This window comes from Convolutriloba macropyga, chromosome 9 (assembly GCF_964194025.1).
Source record: "Convolutriloba macropyga chromosome 9, txConMacr16.3, whole genome shotgun sequence".
Lineage (NCBI taxonomy): Eukaryota > Metazoa > Xenacoelomorpha > Acoela > Convolutidae > Convolutriloba > Convolutriloba macropyga.
In genome coordinates, this window is record NC_134476.1 from 50,772,720 (window position 1) to 50,785,688 (window position 12,969).

Here is a 12,969-nt window from a genome sequence, read left to right on the forward strand (position 1 = left end):
TTTAAATGTAAACTCAATGAGAGTTTTGTTAACAATTTCAGCAAAACTTTATCAAAATTGAAGAAAAATTACGAAAAATTTTAACAAAACAACGGAAGTGAGGCTCACGTTCTCATTTATTTTAACCTCCGTTATTCCTTGGAAAAAGCAAACTTCTAAAAAAGTTTTTAATTTGAACTTCTATTCTTGACAAGTTTTCCAATGATGCCATTCACAATCCTGTACGTTGAATGTATCGATCGTTAATTCGATCGAAAATTGACTGAAAAATTGACTGAAAATTGAGTGAAAAAAACGAGTTTATAGTTCCTCCCCCTCTAATTGGGTCGGAACAAAAATCATTCGCGGAAAACTATTGTTTCTAAAACTTTAACCTAACGCAATCTATTTTTTTAAATTTATTCAGGTTTGCGTTTTTATTGCTCCTCAATTTATGTTTTTCAACCAACAATAAAAACCGGAATGTAAGATTTATTCCATTCTGGCTAATTTCTAATATTTCCCATAATGATTAGGGGAACTATTAATAAAATCGCCTTTGTAAATTTTTGTTTTATTCAAATATTTAGAGAAAAACGAACTTTTTGCCATTTTTAATTTCTTGAAAGTTTTTATTTTTTGTTTTTAAAAAGGAAGATTTTAAAAACCATAAGCTGAACTGATCTTTAAACAAAAGTCACTTCTTTAATCCGTCTAGCTATGATTCATTTTAGTGGCTATGAACAAGAATTAAAGCTTGTTAAGACAACGACGTGAAGACAATGTGATTTTTTCGCCTAAGATAGTTTTAGCTAAATGAAAAATGAAAAAACCTTAACAGTCGGCAGGAACGTTAATAAAATTGAACTCCTAATATAATCTTGATGTTTAATTTTGTAACTGTTTCCTAAGTATAATTTTTATCTTGGATAAAAAAAACGATGTGAAAGTGATGAATCATTTCAAACTAGTCATTGTCATTTTGAAACTCCTGCCAACCGCCGCGCCCCAGTTTAAAGAAAAAAATACGTCAGAGCGTGAACTCAAGAGCCGCTTTAGTTTCCTCCAAAAGTTTGCTCTGGTTTCATAATTCTGAACATTGTTCAGTAAAAAAAACCCACATAACTAGTGACTCCATTTCGCTACATTTTTGGCCCTTTTGTGCTTTGCTCTCTGTTTTATATATTAATGATGATGAACAAAAAGCAAATATGATACTGAATAAAAAGTTTAATAATAGCTGAAAGATTCTGAATTTTGATTAGGCTGCCTATCACGGGAAAACGATAGCGCCCAGATCTCACAATTCGAAAGGTTTTTTAGTTTGGTGGTTCGTCTTCTTCTTAACAACAATAGATTTCCCGTACTATGCTCTTGGCTGTTCAAAAGTGTCGATGGTAAAACAATTTAATTAAATAACTCTAATAGCTAATTACAATAACTCAATAGGCATCAGGTAACATGCACTACGACAATCAAAATAACTACTACTATAACTAATTCTAACACAAGCAACCACAAGCTTGAAACAATAACTAACTAAATTATTTCTCAATCCAACTCTACAGTAATACCGATTGCCGTTTATACTCAAACGCAATCAAACAGCTGGAATTATCCCTCAGCTATTAACAAACTGATGAACCACAGTCTAACAACAACAATAAGTCCGAGCTTCTCGCTCAATCAGGCAAACTCTGCCAAATAACTATAACTAATCTGAGCCGCTTGCTCAATCAAATAACGCAAGTTCCAGAGCCTCTCGCTCACTTGCAACAGCGATCGGTGCTCATTATTGTAACCGAACTGCAAAGACTACTCAGAGTTTCTCGCTCAACCAAATCAGGCAAACTTAGCCAAATAACTCTAATTCTATAACAGCGACTATTCAGAGCATCGCGCTCAATCGCTCCGGTAAAGTTAACGCAACGACGCTTAATAACGATTAACAAGAGCCTCTCGCTCAATAATACCGGCAAACCATGCCAAACAATCAATGATTAACTCGTTCGCGATTTGCAACTTCTGCGCTGCGCTTATAGTGTAAGCCGCTTTTATACTGAGCCGAGCAAACAGTTTGTTTACTCAAACCAAATAACCGTCATTATTGCACCACGTTTCCACTTGCCATAATGCTATTGGCTACTTTGTTTACATTCCGTCATACCAATGCCGTAAAACTTCAACGTGTCGAATACCGAACTTACCTAATAGATATCAGTCAAGATGGCTGCCAAATTTACATATATGCGAACTCCGGATTTTTCTGTTCTCACGTGCAATTTGTTTACATAGGGGAATTCCTAGGGTACCGTCCGCACGTCCGCTTATGTGCTGTAGGGTTACGGTCCGTAATAAGCATAAAGTTCAAATTGGCCGGCAAGTCGACTTATACTTAGTTGCTTTACGAATTATGTGTTTCCGGGTCTTTTGTTTATTTAGGGCGGTTTGGGGGGTATGGTTCGTATTCCGCCGAGTCAAGCGTAGGCTCAGGGCCTTATTGCACCCTAGTATGACTAGTGTTCATTAAACTCCAAAATTGCGAATTTCGGATTTTTCCCCAAAATTATCACTTTTTCCCATCATAAGTGTTAATAGCTCCTGACTGGGTAAAGCTGGCACTACCAATCCTGGTTTATAAATAGCTTAGGGCTGCCCTAGGGTGATGGTGACCCCAGCTTGGTTCAGCCATATCGGCTTCAAAAAATCGGGGGGGGGTGGACAAATTTTCGGTCCCAACTTGTAAAAATTTTCAGATTTGGCCAAAATTACGAATTTTGTAAAACTCTATTTTCTTTCAGTTATAACGGATGTCAGTGACTACTAACGGTTTTTTCGTTGCAACAAGCTACTCGCGGATTACAGCAAGTTAGTATTCAGTATAGAACGCAATTTCATATAAATCCCCGTAAAATGCATCGAGGTCAGTAATACGCTATAATTGGTTTATGAACTTCAGCTACGTAGCAGTGGCTTTTTATATGCTCTTATTGGACCTCATGAGAGCTAGGATACCTACATATAAATTACGCAAGAGATTGAAAGAGATGGTTTAACCTCTTTACAGAGACTTTCATGGTAACAGTTCAATGATGACATTTATTATGATTCCACATTTTATGATAACAGTACATATGATAGCAGCAAGCGCCAAAGTTCTGCCAACTCTCAATCAGTGCACCACAGATCCCAAATCTTTAATAGAATACCCGAAATTTCTGAGAGTTCAAGGTAACCGCTCTAACAAAATTACTTCACTTTCCGTTTCTCGTTAAGTCATTACTGAACCTAATCTACTTGGTAGCTTGTTCCCAAGACAGAGCTGAATGTTCTCTTAAGGGTTGTCTGGTGTTCGCAGCTGTTATATTGTCTCTAGTTGCATTACTTAATTGTCCGTTCAACTTAAAAGAATATTTCACACTTAAAATTCTGATAGTTGTGGTTTGAGGCCATTGGTTACGATTTTACAATAGCGTAATAGCAATTATGCGTAAGTTGCGAAATAGCAAATATAATGCGTAACAAAAAATTGTAGCTATAGCTACAGTCATGGTTAATCTTTCTTAGTTATCTTACCAAGATCTTGTTTCTTGACAGCCATGCAAAGATCTTACAAGCTCGTTCAAATTTGATATTTTCATGGTGAGTGTCATGTCAAAATCTTGGCAATATTTAACAAGATTTTCTATGTTTGTTATCAAGGTATACCAAGGTCCAGTTCACTGGGTACTGATAATATGATTGAATTTTAATTCATGTTTGAAAATGAACAGGAATTATTTCAGCTGCGCGTGATCTAATCGGAATGATGTTGCGTCCGAACCCCTCTCAACGGGGTACAATACAAGATATAGCACACCACTGGTGGATGAATGTAAACTACACACTCCCAGTCACACACTTGCCAGAGAATAGTCCGTCCAACCTACTCATAACTAGTACTAGTTATGCTACAAACAACAATAACAACAACATCAACACTTCGTCAAGATCGTCTTCGTCCGGATCAGCCAATCATGTGCAACCTTCAGACGCAGGCAAGACTCCGATTGTGAATGCACAGTCCATGTTTACAAGACCAAGGTTGGGTGGTTACTTGCTTCCCCTTTGTCAAGTTTTTTTCCCAATAAATGTAACAATGAGGCTGCAATTTTTCCCAGGAAATGTAACAAAAGAATCTATTGTAGCTTACCTTAAAACAGAAAAAGATGCACCCAATCCCTTGACCCGCCTTATAATGGGGGCTATAATGGGAAATGCCCGATTCTTTCAGTGGTGAGAAAAATTATATAAACAAATTGAGCTGCCTCTATCGGTGTACGAATTTGGTTAAAGTGTCTTACCTAAAATTGACCATTTATGGTTATAGGGGAGATGCAGCTGAGCGTAGAGGGTCATATAAAAGGAGAGCGAGTCAGAAATCTACGTCGATATCCTCCTACACACAGATATTCCCGAATCTAGTCAACATATACAAAGCAGACACCATCGACTTCTCAGAACAGGTAATAACTGTCTCTGTTGTTCAATTTAGAAACTGTTAAACAAAAACATTTCACATGATGGTTGGCTTCCAATGGTGTATGTTTGATATATAGAGTTGTCATGCAAGATTTCATTAACTTCTTACAGAGTTGTTTTTTTACCGTCAATAAGATTGTGCATGGCATCCGCTTGCTATAAAAACTGCTTGCTATAATTATGTTCGTTCTCATTTTTTTCTTGTAAAATTTTATCAGAAATTTTACTTTTCTGCTCTGGAAGTTTATATATTAGCATCAAAATTTCAATTTTTGCCACTTTTCAAGTCAAATTTGTTTATTTTTTGTTCCAACCCCACTTGACGGGGGATTTATTTGCTCAACTGGGGTTTTCTGTTCAGTAGATTTTCGCTGATCGATGCAATTTTTGTAGAGTTGCTAGTGGAATCTCTAGAAAGCCCGCAAAGCGTTAAGTGCAAAAACGCGAACGTTTTTTTTGAAATTTCGTCTCTTTCAAGAAGTAATATAGGTTTAAAGCTTTGTGAAGTTTTCTCGTTTCGCACTGATTTTTGTTCGCAATTTCTGCCATTTTTTTGTTAATCAAAATTTCTGCCATTTTTTTTGTTAATCAAATTTTTTTGTTAATCAAATAACATAATTGATCAAAATTGTTAACATTTGATCAATTATGTTATTATTTTCACCTTTTACGCGCTCTACTAACCTTGAGCAATATCGAAGCTATTTTTTCTCAAGCTAGTTTCTAGAAATAAAAAAATGGATAGGGATCTATAATTTTCACTTTTTAGAGCCACTTTTTGTTTTAATTTTTTTGCGGCCGTTCGACTCCTATATTGATTTTTTTGTGACTTTCCGACGAACTAATTCAAATTCGATGCATTCGTATTATTGGTGAAAGTAAGCTGTTGTCGGAACTGATGTGGGGACAACTGAAGATTTTGTCGACTTTGCAACAAAACATTATTAAAATTTTTTTTAAATTATAGTCCTATTTCTTGTTATTAATGTTGCTTTGTTACTGTGGCACAATAATGACAAGTCTCTGTGACCAAAGTTTTGTTGATTCTAAACAACGATAAAATAATGTTTTCATTTTATATTCTCAATTATTCATCACTTCACAAATATATTTTTTGTAAAATTTTGATAATTTTTTGTGTTTTGACTATACATGTTTTTTCTTTAATTTTGTGATAATCTGAGCAATTATGGTTTCATTGACTTAAAAATTTGAAAAAAAAAGAATTTTATCAATAGTTTGAGATCAAACCTAACGATTTTTAAGAGCTTTAGAAGAGATATAAGTGAAGTTTGAGTTCTGACCGTTTTGTTCAAATGTTTGTCGTCTTGCGCCTCATCCTTTTCTTTTAAAATCGTCTGAAGTCAAAATTCAGGCATACGTGATTCTAGTTTTCTTTTCCAATTGTAAGCTAATAATGAACGTAAAACTGTCAAGGTTCATTTTTTGACAAAAAAAATTGGGGAGATCTAGAGTTTTCTCCTCATTTGTTCGTCGCAGATTCTTGTATAGTTCTGGTTGATTAATTTTAGTTGTTTAGAATTGGACAAAAGCAACTGATCTTCTGAGGAATTATAGCGATTACTTTCGAGCTTTGTTATCAAAACAATAGCACATTATGGAAAATATTGTCCTTCATTTTTGTTTTGTCAACTTCTAATTTACTTTCATTAACAAGAAGTTCTAGTTACCTTGAACACCAGAATTTTTAAGAAAATGGCGTTTTATTTAGGATTTTTTTCTTTTTGCGGTTTTGAGTTTAATGGATGCTAACTGATTGGTTACAATAGGCGTTCTTTTTTTTCAAGGACAACATAACTTGATCTTGTGATTTGCCAACTTGGATTACATCTGCTAGAACCTGCGTTTCCAAATTTAAACTTGCAAATGGGTGCAGAGGTTATTTCATACCTGTTTACTCTTTTAGATATCTGAGTTGAGAAAATAAAATCTGAGCAGGAATAGTTAGAGGCCAAGAAAAATGAATAATAATGGAGTTGATACATGAAAGTCTATACAATCTGAGCATTAGTTTCAAAAGGGGACACATTTTGATTTTTAAATTTCTCGTTTTTTTTTGTTGAAAATAGTTGTTTGCTTTACATTTCGCTCTATGTAGTTTGATTTATGATTTTTATTTGTTTTAAGGTTTGATTTATGAAGATAGCAAATGCGATATATTTGTTTTAATGGTGTAAAGTTGCATCTGATTTGGTCTGGGAAATTAATGATTTCTTTTATTTTTCACAATACGAAGTTTCGTTGGAGTTTTAATAAAGGAAAAGTTTTACATACTGTTGTTTTTGGTAGTTTGTGGATTTGATTACTTTGAAACTATTTGTTTTTTTGAAATTTTTGTTACAAACTGTGCTTTCATTTCAGATGTTTTAGTTTTGTTCTAGAGCATTGTCTAGGTTTGTTGGAGTCGCAGTAATGATAAACCGCCTTGGTTGCATTAATATTATGAACGAAACCTATCAATGGCTGGCGTGCACAGCTTATGATTGTTCTAAGTTTCTTAGAAAAGCGATTTTAGTGTTCGAAGTGTTTTTTTGTGTTTTGTTTTCTGGCCATTCAATCCCATTTCTTAAAGTTCTCAAAGAACAAAAATTGGAAACTTTTTCCTTCTATAATTTTTAGTCGATTCCTTTTTTAACCTCAAAAACAATGTATCCTTGCTGCTTCATGCGCAAACCCGCGCACATGTGTTTAGTTGTTTTAAATTTTTGAAATTATTTTGAGGTTGTGTTTGATTTCTCAACTGTTGACATCACAAGTTTTTAAGAATTTGGCTTCTTATTGAGGACTTTTTCAAATAAGTGCAGACGTCCATTTTTGTAGCTTCTGCACTCACTTAGAAGTCTTAATATCGTCTCTTTTAGTAAAATTAATTGTTCACTTGGAAAAATTGTTTTTTTTTACATAAGAACTTGCATTAAAGGTTCCATGTCTGTCGTTTCGTTTGTTCGCGTGTACTGGTTTTGTATAGACGTCTGACTTTTTTTTTATAAATCTAGGAAAGTTTAAAAAACAAATCCTGAATTGTTTTGAAGGCAGTTTAACTCTGCTTCAATTGGTAGATAATTGACGCAAGATTGTGATTCAGCGGGGTCGGAAAATTGTGCCCATGTCGATATTGTAAAAAACTGGTATGCGTTGCACCTAGTGAAATTCAGATTTAATGATAGTTCAGAAACAATGCAGATTTTTCATATGTTTTTGTGGGTCTCAAAAAAAGTCTGCTCTGAGTTTATGAAATATTTTCTATCGGTTTTCTTTTTTGTGAAAAATTCTTTCCAAGTCCAAGCCACGATACCGTAAAGACACGTCCTATGTACATCCAAACATATTTTTTGTAGTGAATTTGGCTGAACAATTGCTTAACGAATGGCTACATTATGAAAGGTTTGCTCATTATGAGACATCTAAACAAGTGAAAACTAGTTGAAATTTTTATCTAACAGAGCGCGAGAATAAAAAAGCTGAAATAATCTGAACCAAAAGTGATGTTAGGTATCAATTCTGGGCAACGCCAGACCTCACCCGGAGAGCGGTTTGCGTGTTATGGAGCCAGACAGTGACTTTTTGAACAAGCAGGGCATTGTAAAGAGGAGAACCCACCACCACCACCATCACCTCAACCATCACATCAATACAGCTTCTGGAACAACCGGGGGTAATAATGGTTACAGTAACTCTACCAGTGCTGTGGGTGGTGGTAGTAGTAGTGGGGGTGTGGGTGGGGGTAGCAACAAGCACAAGTACGAGGGCAATGACTCAGGGTGTGTGTTGGAAGAGGAGGAGGAACAAGACCAGACCAAGTCACCACGGGGTGCTACTGCTTCTCATATGGGCACAACCAACGGAGGCAGTACAACCAACAGTTTGTCAAGGTGGGTTTTAATTTTAGCATATTTCAGTAATTAAATTAGTCAACATTGACAGCTCAGTTCAAACTGGCTAGACACTCATCTCGAACGCCTTTTGGGTGGGTGCAATGAAGCTGGAAAGTATTGTTAGATCAGTAAATTAAATTTTTTAGGTCCGCTCATTTGCAAATTGGTCACCCTGTGGAGGGAAGTGTGGCTTCGAGGGGCGAGGGACTCCTGCGGACATCGAATCTCCTCGGAGGGGGGACATCGATGGGATCCGCAACGTCATCAATTACCGGGATTTCTGCTCCGGGCATGACCGCCTCTCAGAGACGCCATTCTAGAGGGAACAGGAATGTGATGATGACATTGTCAGGTGACACTCCTGAGGGTTCTCAGACCTTGTATGGATCCTTGTCAACATCTGGGGAATCCCAGTCAGGAGTTACGGGATCCAGTCGCAAGTCAAGTAACACTACAACAATGTCATCAGGAAGGTATGCATTCACAATCTCTGCTGATAAGACTTTTGAGATGCAATTTTCTCAAATTATTTTTACCATTGTAAGGATTGCAAGACGTCGTTAGTTTTGGATACAAATACATATTTCAGAATTTTTTTATGATTTTGCTTTCAAAAATGAGCCTTTTAAATAAATTCGTCAGTGCAGTAATGATTATTTCCATCTTTTATTATAGCTGCGAAGCTGTAAGCTGAGCGGAGCTACATTGCGGTGGTCGTGGTTTTTTTACAACCCAAAGAGGAGTATTGGTTTTCTTGAGGTTTTTTTACCGGAAGTACTAATCGTTCAGACGGCGTTTTGACCTAAAAGCGAAAGCGAGTAAAATTGCGTGTGAACTAATTTTTCTCAGCGAGAGAGGTTCTTTGATCAAGCGCTGCGTTCAGTGAATGACTTTTTGACTTTGAAAAGTGATTTTTGACAGAATGGCGCATAGAGAAAACCAATTTTAGCCGTTTTTTGCCCGATATGCCCAGTTTTTTGTTGATAATCCAGTTTTTTTTAATGAAATTAGATTTTACTCAATGCTGTATTAATGTGTAACCCTCTAAAGTTGATACAGCAGTTTTTTTTAGTAGATCTCTAAACCAATTTTTTTCTGGAAATCAGTGCATATGGCAACTTCTTTTTGATAATTCACGCATTGAATGCCTTTGTAAAGTGAAGTATTTTTGTTTCTATAAAATTGTACAAATGCTAATCCGAATTTACTAACCTGGTCCAATTTTTCTCAGTTTTTTGTTTTCATTTTGGTTTCCATTCATAGGAAAAATCTTTTGAGCACGTACTGAAACTTTTTTTCTTCACTTTTGGTAATAATTAATTTTTTTGCCGTTAAGTCTTTAAAATTTTCTCCAATTTTTTTCATAAAAGCAATTTTCAAAAAATTTTTTGACTTTTTCGCCATGTTTTATAAAGATTCGAATCTTTCAGTTGGTTCAAACTCGCTTTTACTACTTTCATCGATATAGGAGAGTGGCTATTTGTTTTTTCTAAGCCTCTAATGCTAAATAATTAAACGTATTTGTTTTTCTACTCCATTTTTTCAATTTGATTTTTGAAATGTTTTTGTGTACAATGGGTCCATATTCTTCACATTCTTGTATGCTCCATTCATCCTACTAAGACCTTAAATTTAATTTATTTGATCTGTTTTGTTATTTTTTTGTTTGCAATTGAATTCTCATGATATAACGCAACACTGAGATTTTGCTGGAATTCTGTTCAAAAATGGTGACTGATTATTACTTTCCACAAATATTTTTCGGGCTTTGGTTTTCGATTTAAAACAATTTTTGGGCCTGTCTCTTTTTTGAGCCTATCAGTATGTGAGTATCCATTTTTCATTGTTATCAAGTGGCTTTAATAAAATGAAATTAATCGTTTTCAAGCTTTCTAATTTTTTCTTTCAGAATCATGTGCTGTTCTTTAAATCTGTTAAGTTTTTCGTATTGTTGCTGAGTGATGTCCTAAAGGGTTTTACCTTAACTTGCTCCAATGATGTCAATGCTCAAATTTTGGTCACACTAGTGTAAAATTTACCTTTTTTTATCGAGTTTGGTGAGTTGAAGAGTTAATATTATAAGAAAACGGTTTCAGCTGCAATTACGGGTTCGTTTGAAGTTTCGAGGCTTCAAGTCGCTTCCGTAATTTTTCTGCCTAAGTTTTTTATTTTGTCGTCTTACTCTCTTTTTCGTTTTACATTTGTTCACACAGCAAAACGCAATCACAAAAATTAGCTAAAAACGTTGGCTAAAAAGAGTAGGAAATGACCTCCAACGCGCAAATGCCGTTAGTGAGAGGAAGGAGTTATTCAGAAAAATTGACCTTTTCAGCTTTGCTGTGTGAACAAATGTAAAAGGTCAATTTTTCTGAATAACTCCTTCCTCTCACTAACGGCATTTGCGCGTTGGAGGTCATTTCCTACTCTCTTTAGCCAACGTTTTTAGCTAATTTTTGTGATTAGGTTTTGATCATACGCGACTTATCTCTTTCAATAAAATGACTTTTGCACTTTAAAACTTAAGTTTAATTTGAGTTAGTTTAAGGTCAAAGGAACTCATATGTGTAAAAAAGGTCCCTAATGAAAAGGTTTCTGAGCAATGAATTTTAACAAGCTTTATTAATTTATCGCTGAATGTTTTTTACATAGTTTTTTGAGCGGCGTCGATAACTTTTTCAAATTATATCTTTATCTGTTTCTATTATAAGGCACGCAAATCTATTTCGCAGCTATTCCGGCAATCTGTCGACTATGTTTGATAATTTTTAAAGGTTTTCAATGAACAAATAAACTATCTTAGTCGAGTGCTTTAGAGAATGGTTTCAACGGAGTTTTTTGAGCAGGTCAGAAAGAAGAGGATCTCTATCAAGTGTGATAGCTGCTTTGGACAGCAAACTCCAAGGCAATGTTGGATCAAGCGCCCCAACTGCAACTTCAAGTCATCACAGTAGTCAACGCTCCGTATCATCATCAAGGCGAAGTTCATTCTCTAGGCAGAAAACAGTTCCCGGCTTCCAAGGTCAGGGGAGTTCAAACTCAAGCATCAGCAGTGCCTTACCCTTTTCTACCGAAAGTGCTTCCGCAACTATATCAACAGTTCGCAGACGGTCAAGCTTATACAGTTTGGAGCAGATTCAAGCATCCAAAGTCAATTCACCTTCAATCAGAAGTCAACGAAACCCATCTCGCGATTCGACTTCTAAATTATCAAATTTAAACTTAACCCAGACAGGTCTAAGTACCAGTCGAAGGTCATCAATTGTGAACAACAGACAAGAAATTTTAAACCCGAAAAGTTCGACCAGCTTTTCAGATGACGAATCGGATTACTACTCGAGCTCGGACGTCCCAAAAACCAGTCGAGAACGGAAGTATAGTGTGGGTGATTACCACGAACGTCGACCTCTGTCTCGAAGAACGAGTTTCAGACGAGCAGCAATGCAGCCGGATGAAAGCGCAACTGATGAAGGTTCCCAAGATGACCTCAGAAGAGGTTCCGGATCTCAAATATCCACAGGGATCCACAGTTACGGAACAAGCCAAAATTATGGTCTGGATACAACTAGGAATTCAAAGTTGAATTCCACATCATCAAATTTTTTAACATCAGGATCCGGATATCCAGGAACGACAACGTCGTCAACTTTAAGACGCTCGGTCAATTACAACCAATCTGGAAAAGATAGAGAGACTGCGATCACTTCAGACGACGAATCAACTGAAGAACTTCATCACGTTATTCAACATGCTTTGAAATTATCAAGTGGACCTGGTTCTGATTCAAGAGACTTCTCTACATGGAGACGTTGAACAGTCCTGAAAAAAAATCATGAAAACTAAACGACTGTACAAAGTCTATTTCACCTCATAAACGTGCCTTAAACTTCAAACTTATACAAAATCAAGTTCAGCTAGTTGTTTATTCTTAGCAGCGTTTACCCCTCAACAACTAAATGTTCAGATCTGTGAAGTTTCGAAAGTAAGCATTTAAGAAGTTTTATCATATTGTGGTGGTCTTATTTTTGTCACTCCATCGAAATCTCAGAAGCGCTTCAAAAGTCAATTAAAGGAGATTTTCAGATTGATTTTTTTCAGCAGCCAAAAAATTGTTTTTTTTTGTGTGTGAGAGTTGACTAACCAATTGGTTTTAGTTGCATGGCCGGACTAAAACATGCTTTGAAAACTCATCAAAAGCAATTTTTGGCTCCTTGTGATTTTTAAATATACGTAATCAGCTAGGGAACTATTTATGAAACCAAAGCAAAACCCAAGGTAACAATAATCTAGCACAATTTAATCATAAAGTTTAAAAGATCAGAAAGCGCTTTTGGACTAAATTGAGATCAAGTATTTGCAATTTCTCAGGTCACCCAATCCCTCATCCCCTCCCCCTAACCCCTTTACTCCCCGGCCCGTTTACCCCCGCCAACCTTCCCTCAGGCCATCTACCCAAAACTCGCGCGAGTGTGTGATTATATTTAATCTACATGCGTATATTCTCACCTGTAACCTGGAAATCATCCGCACTTTTTTAATGATCAATCATCATCTATTCATTCATTCAATCATTTCA

General features: G+C 35.9%; 1 protein-coding gene across 1 annotated transcript in view; it reads left to right on the plus strand.

Annotated features, from left to right (window-relative positions):
* LOC142345827 (uncharacterized) overlaps positions 1-12,588 on the plus strand; it is a 49,192-nt gene extending 36,604 nt beyond the window's left edge. The window contains exons 7-11 of the mRNA XM_075398228.1: positions 3,765-4,062; positions 4,349-4,484; positions 8,014-8,393; positions 8,543-8,869; positions 11,240-12,588. Coding sequence (XP_075254343.1) covers positions 3,765-4,062; positions 4,349-4,484; positions 8,014-8,393; positions 8,543-8,869; positions 11,240-12,206 — 2,108 coding nt within the window. The 3' untranslated portion in view covers positions 12,207-12,588. The remainder of the gene's footprint in view (positions 1-3,764; positions 4,063-4,348; positions 4,485-8,013; positions 8,394-8,542; positions 8,870-11,239) is intronic.
* The last annotated feature ends 381 nt before the right edge of the window (positions 12,589-12,969 follow it).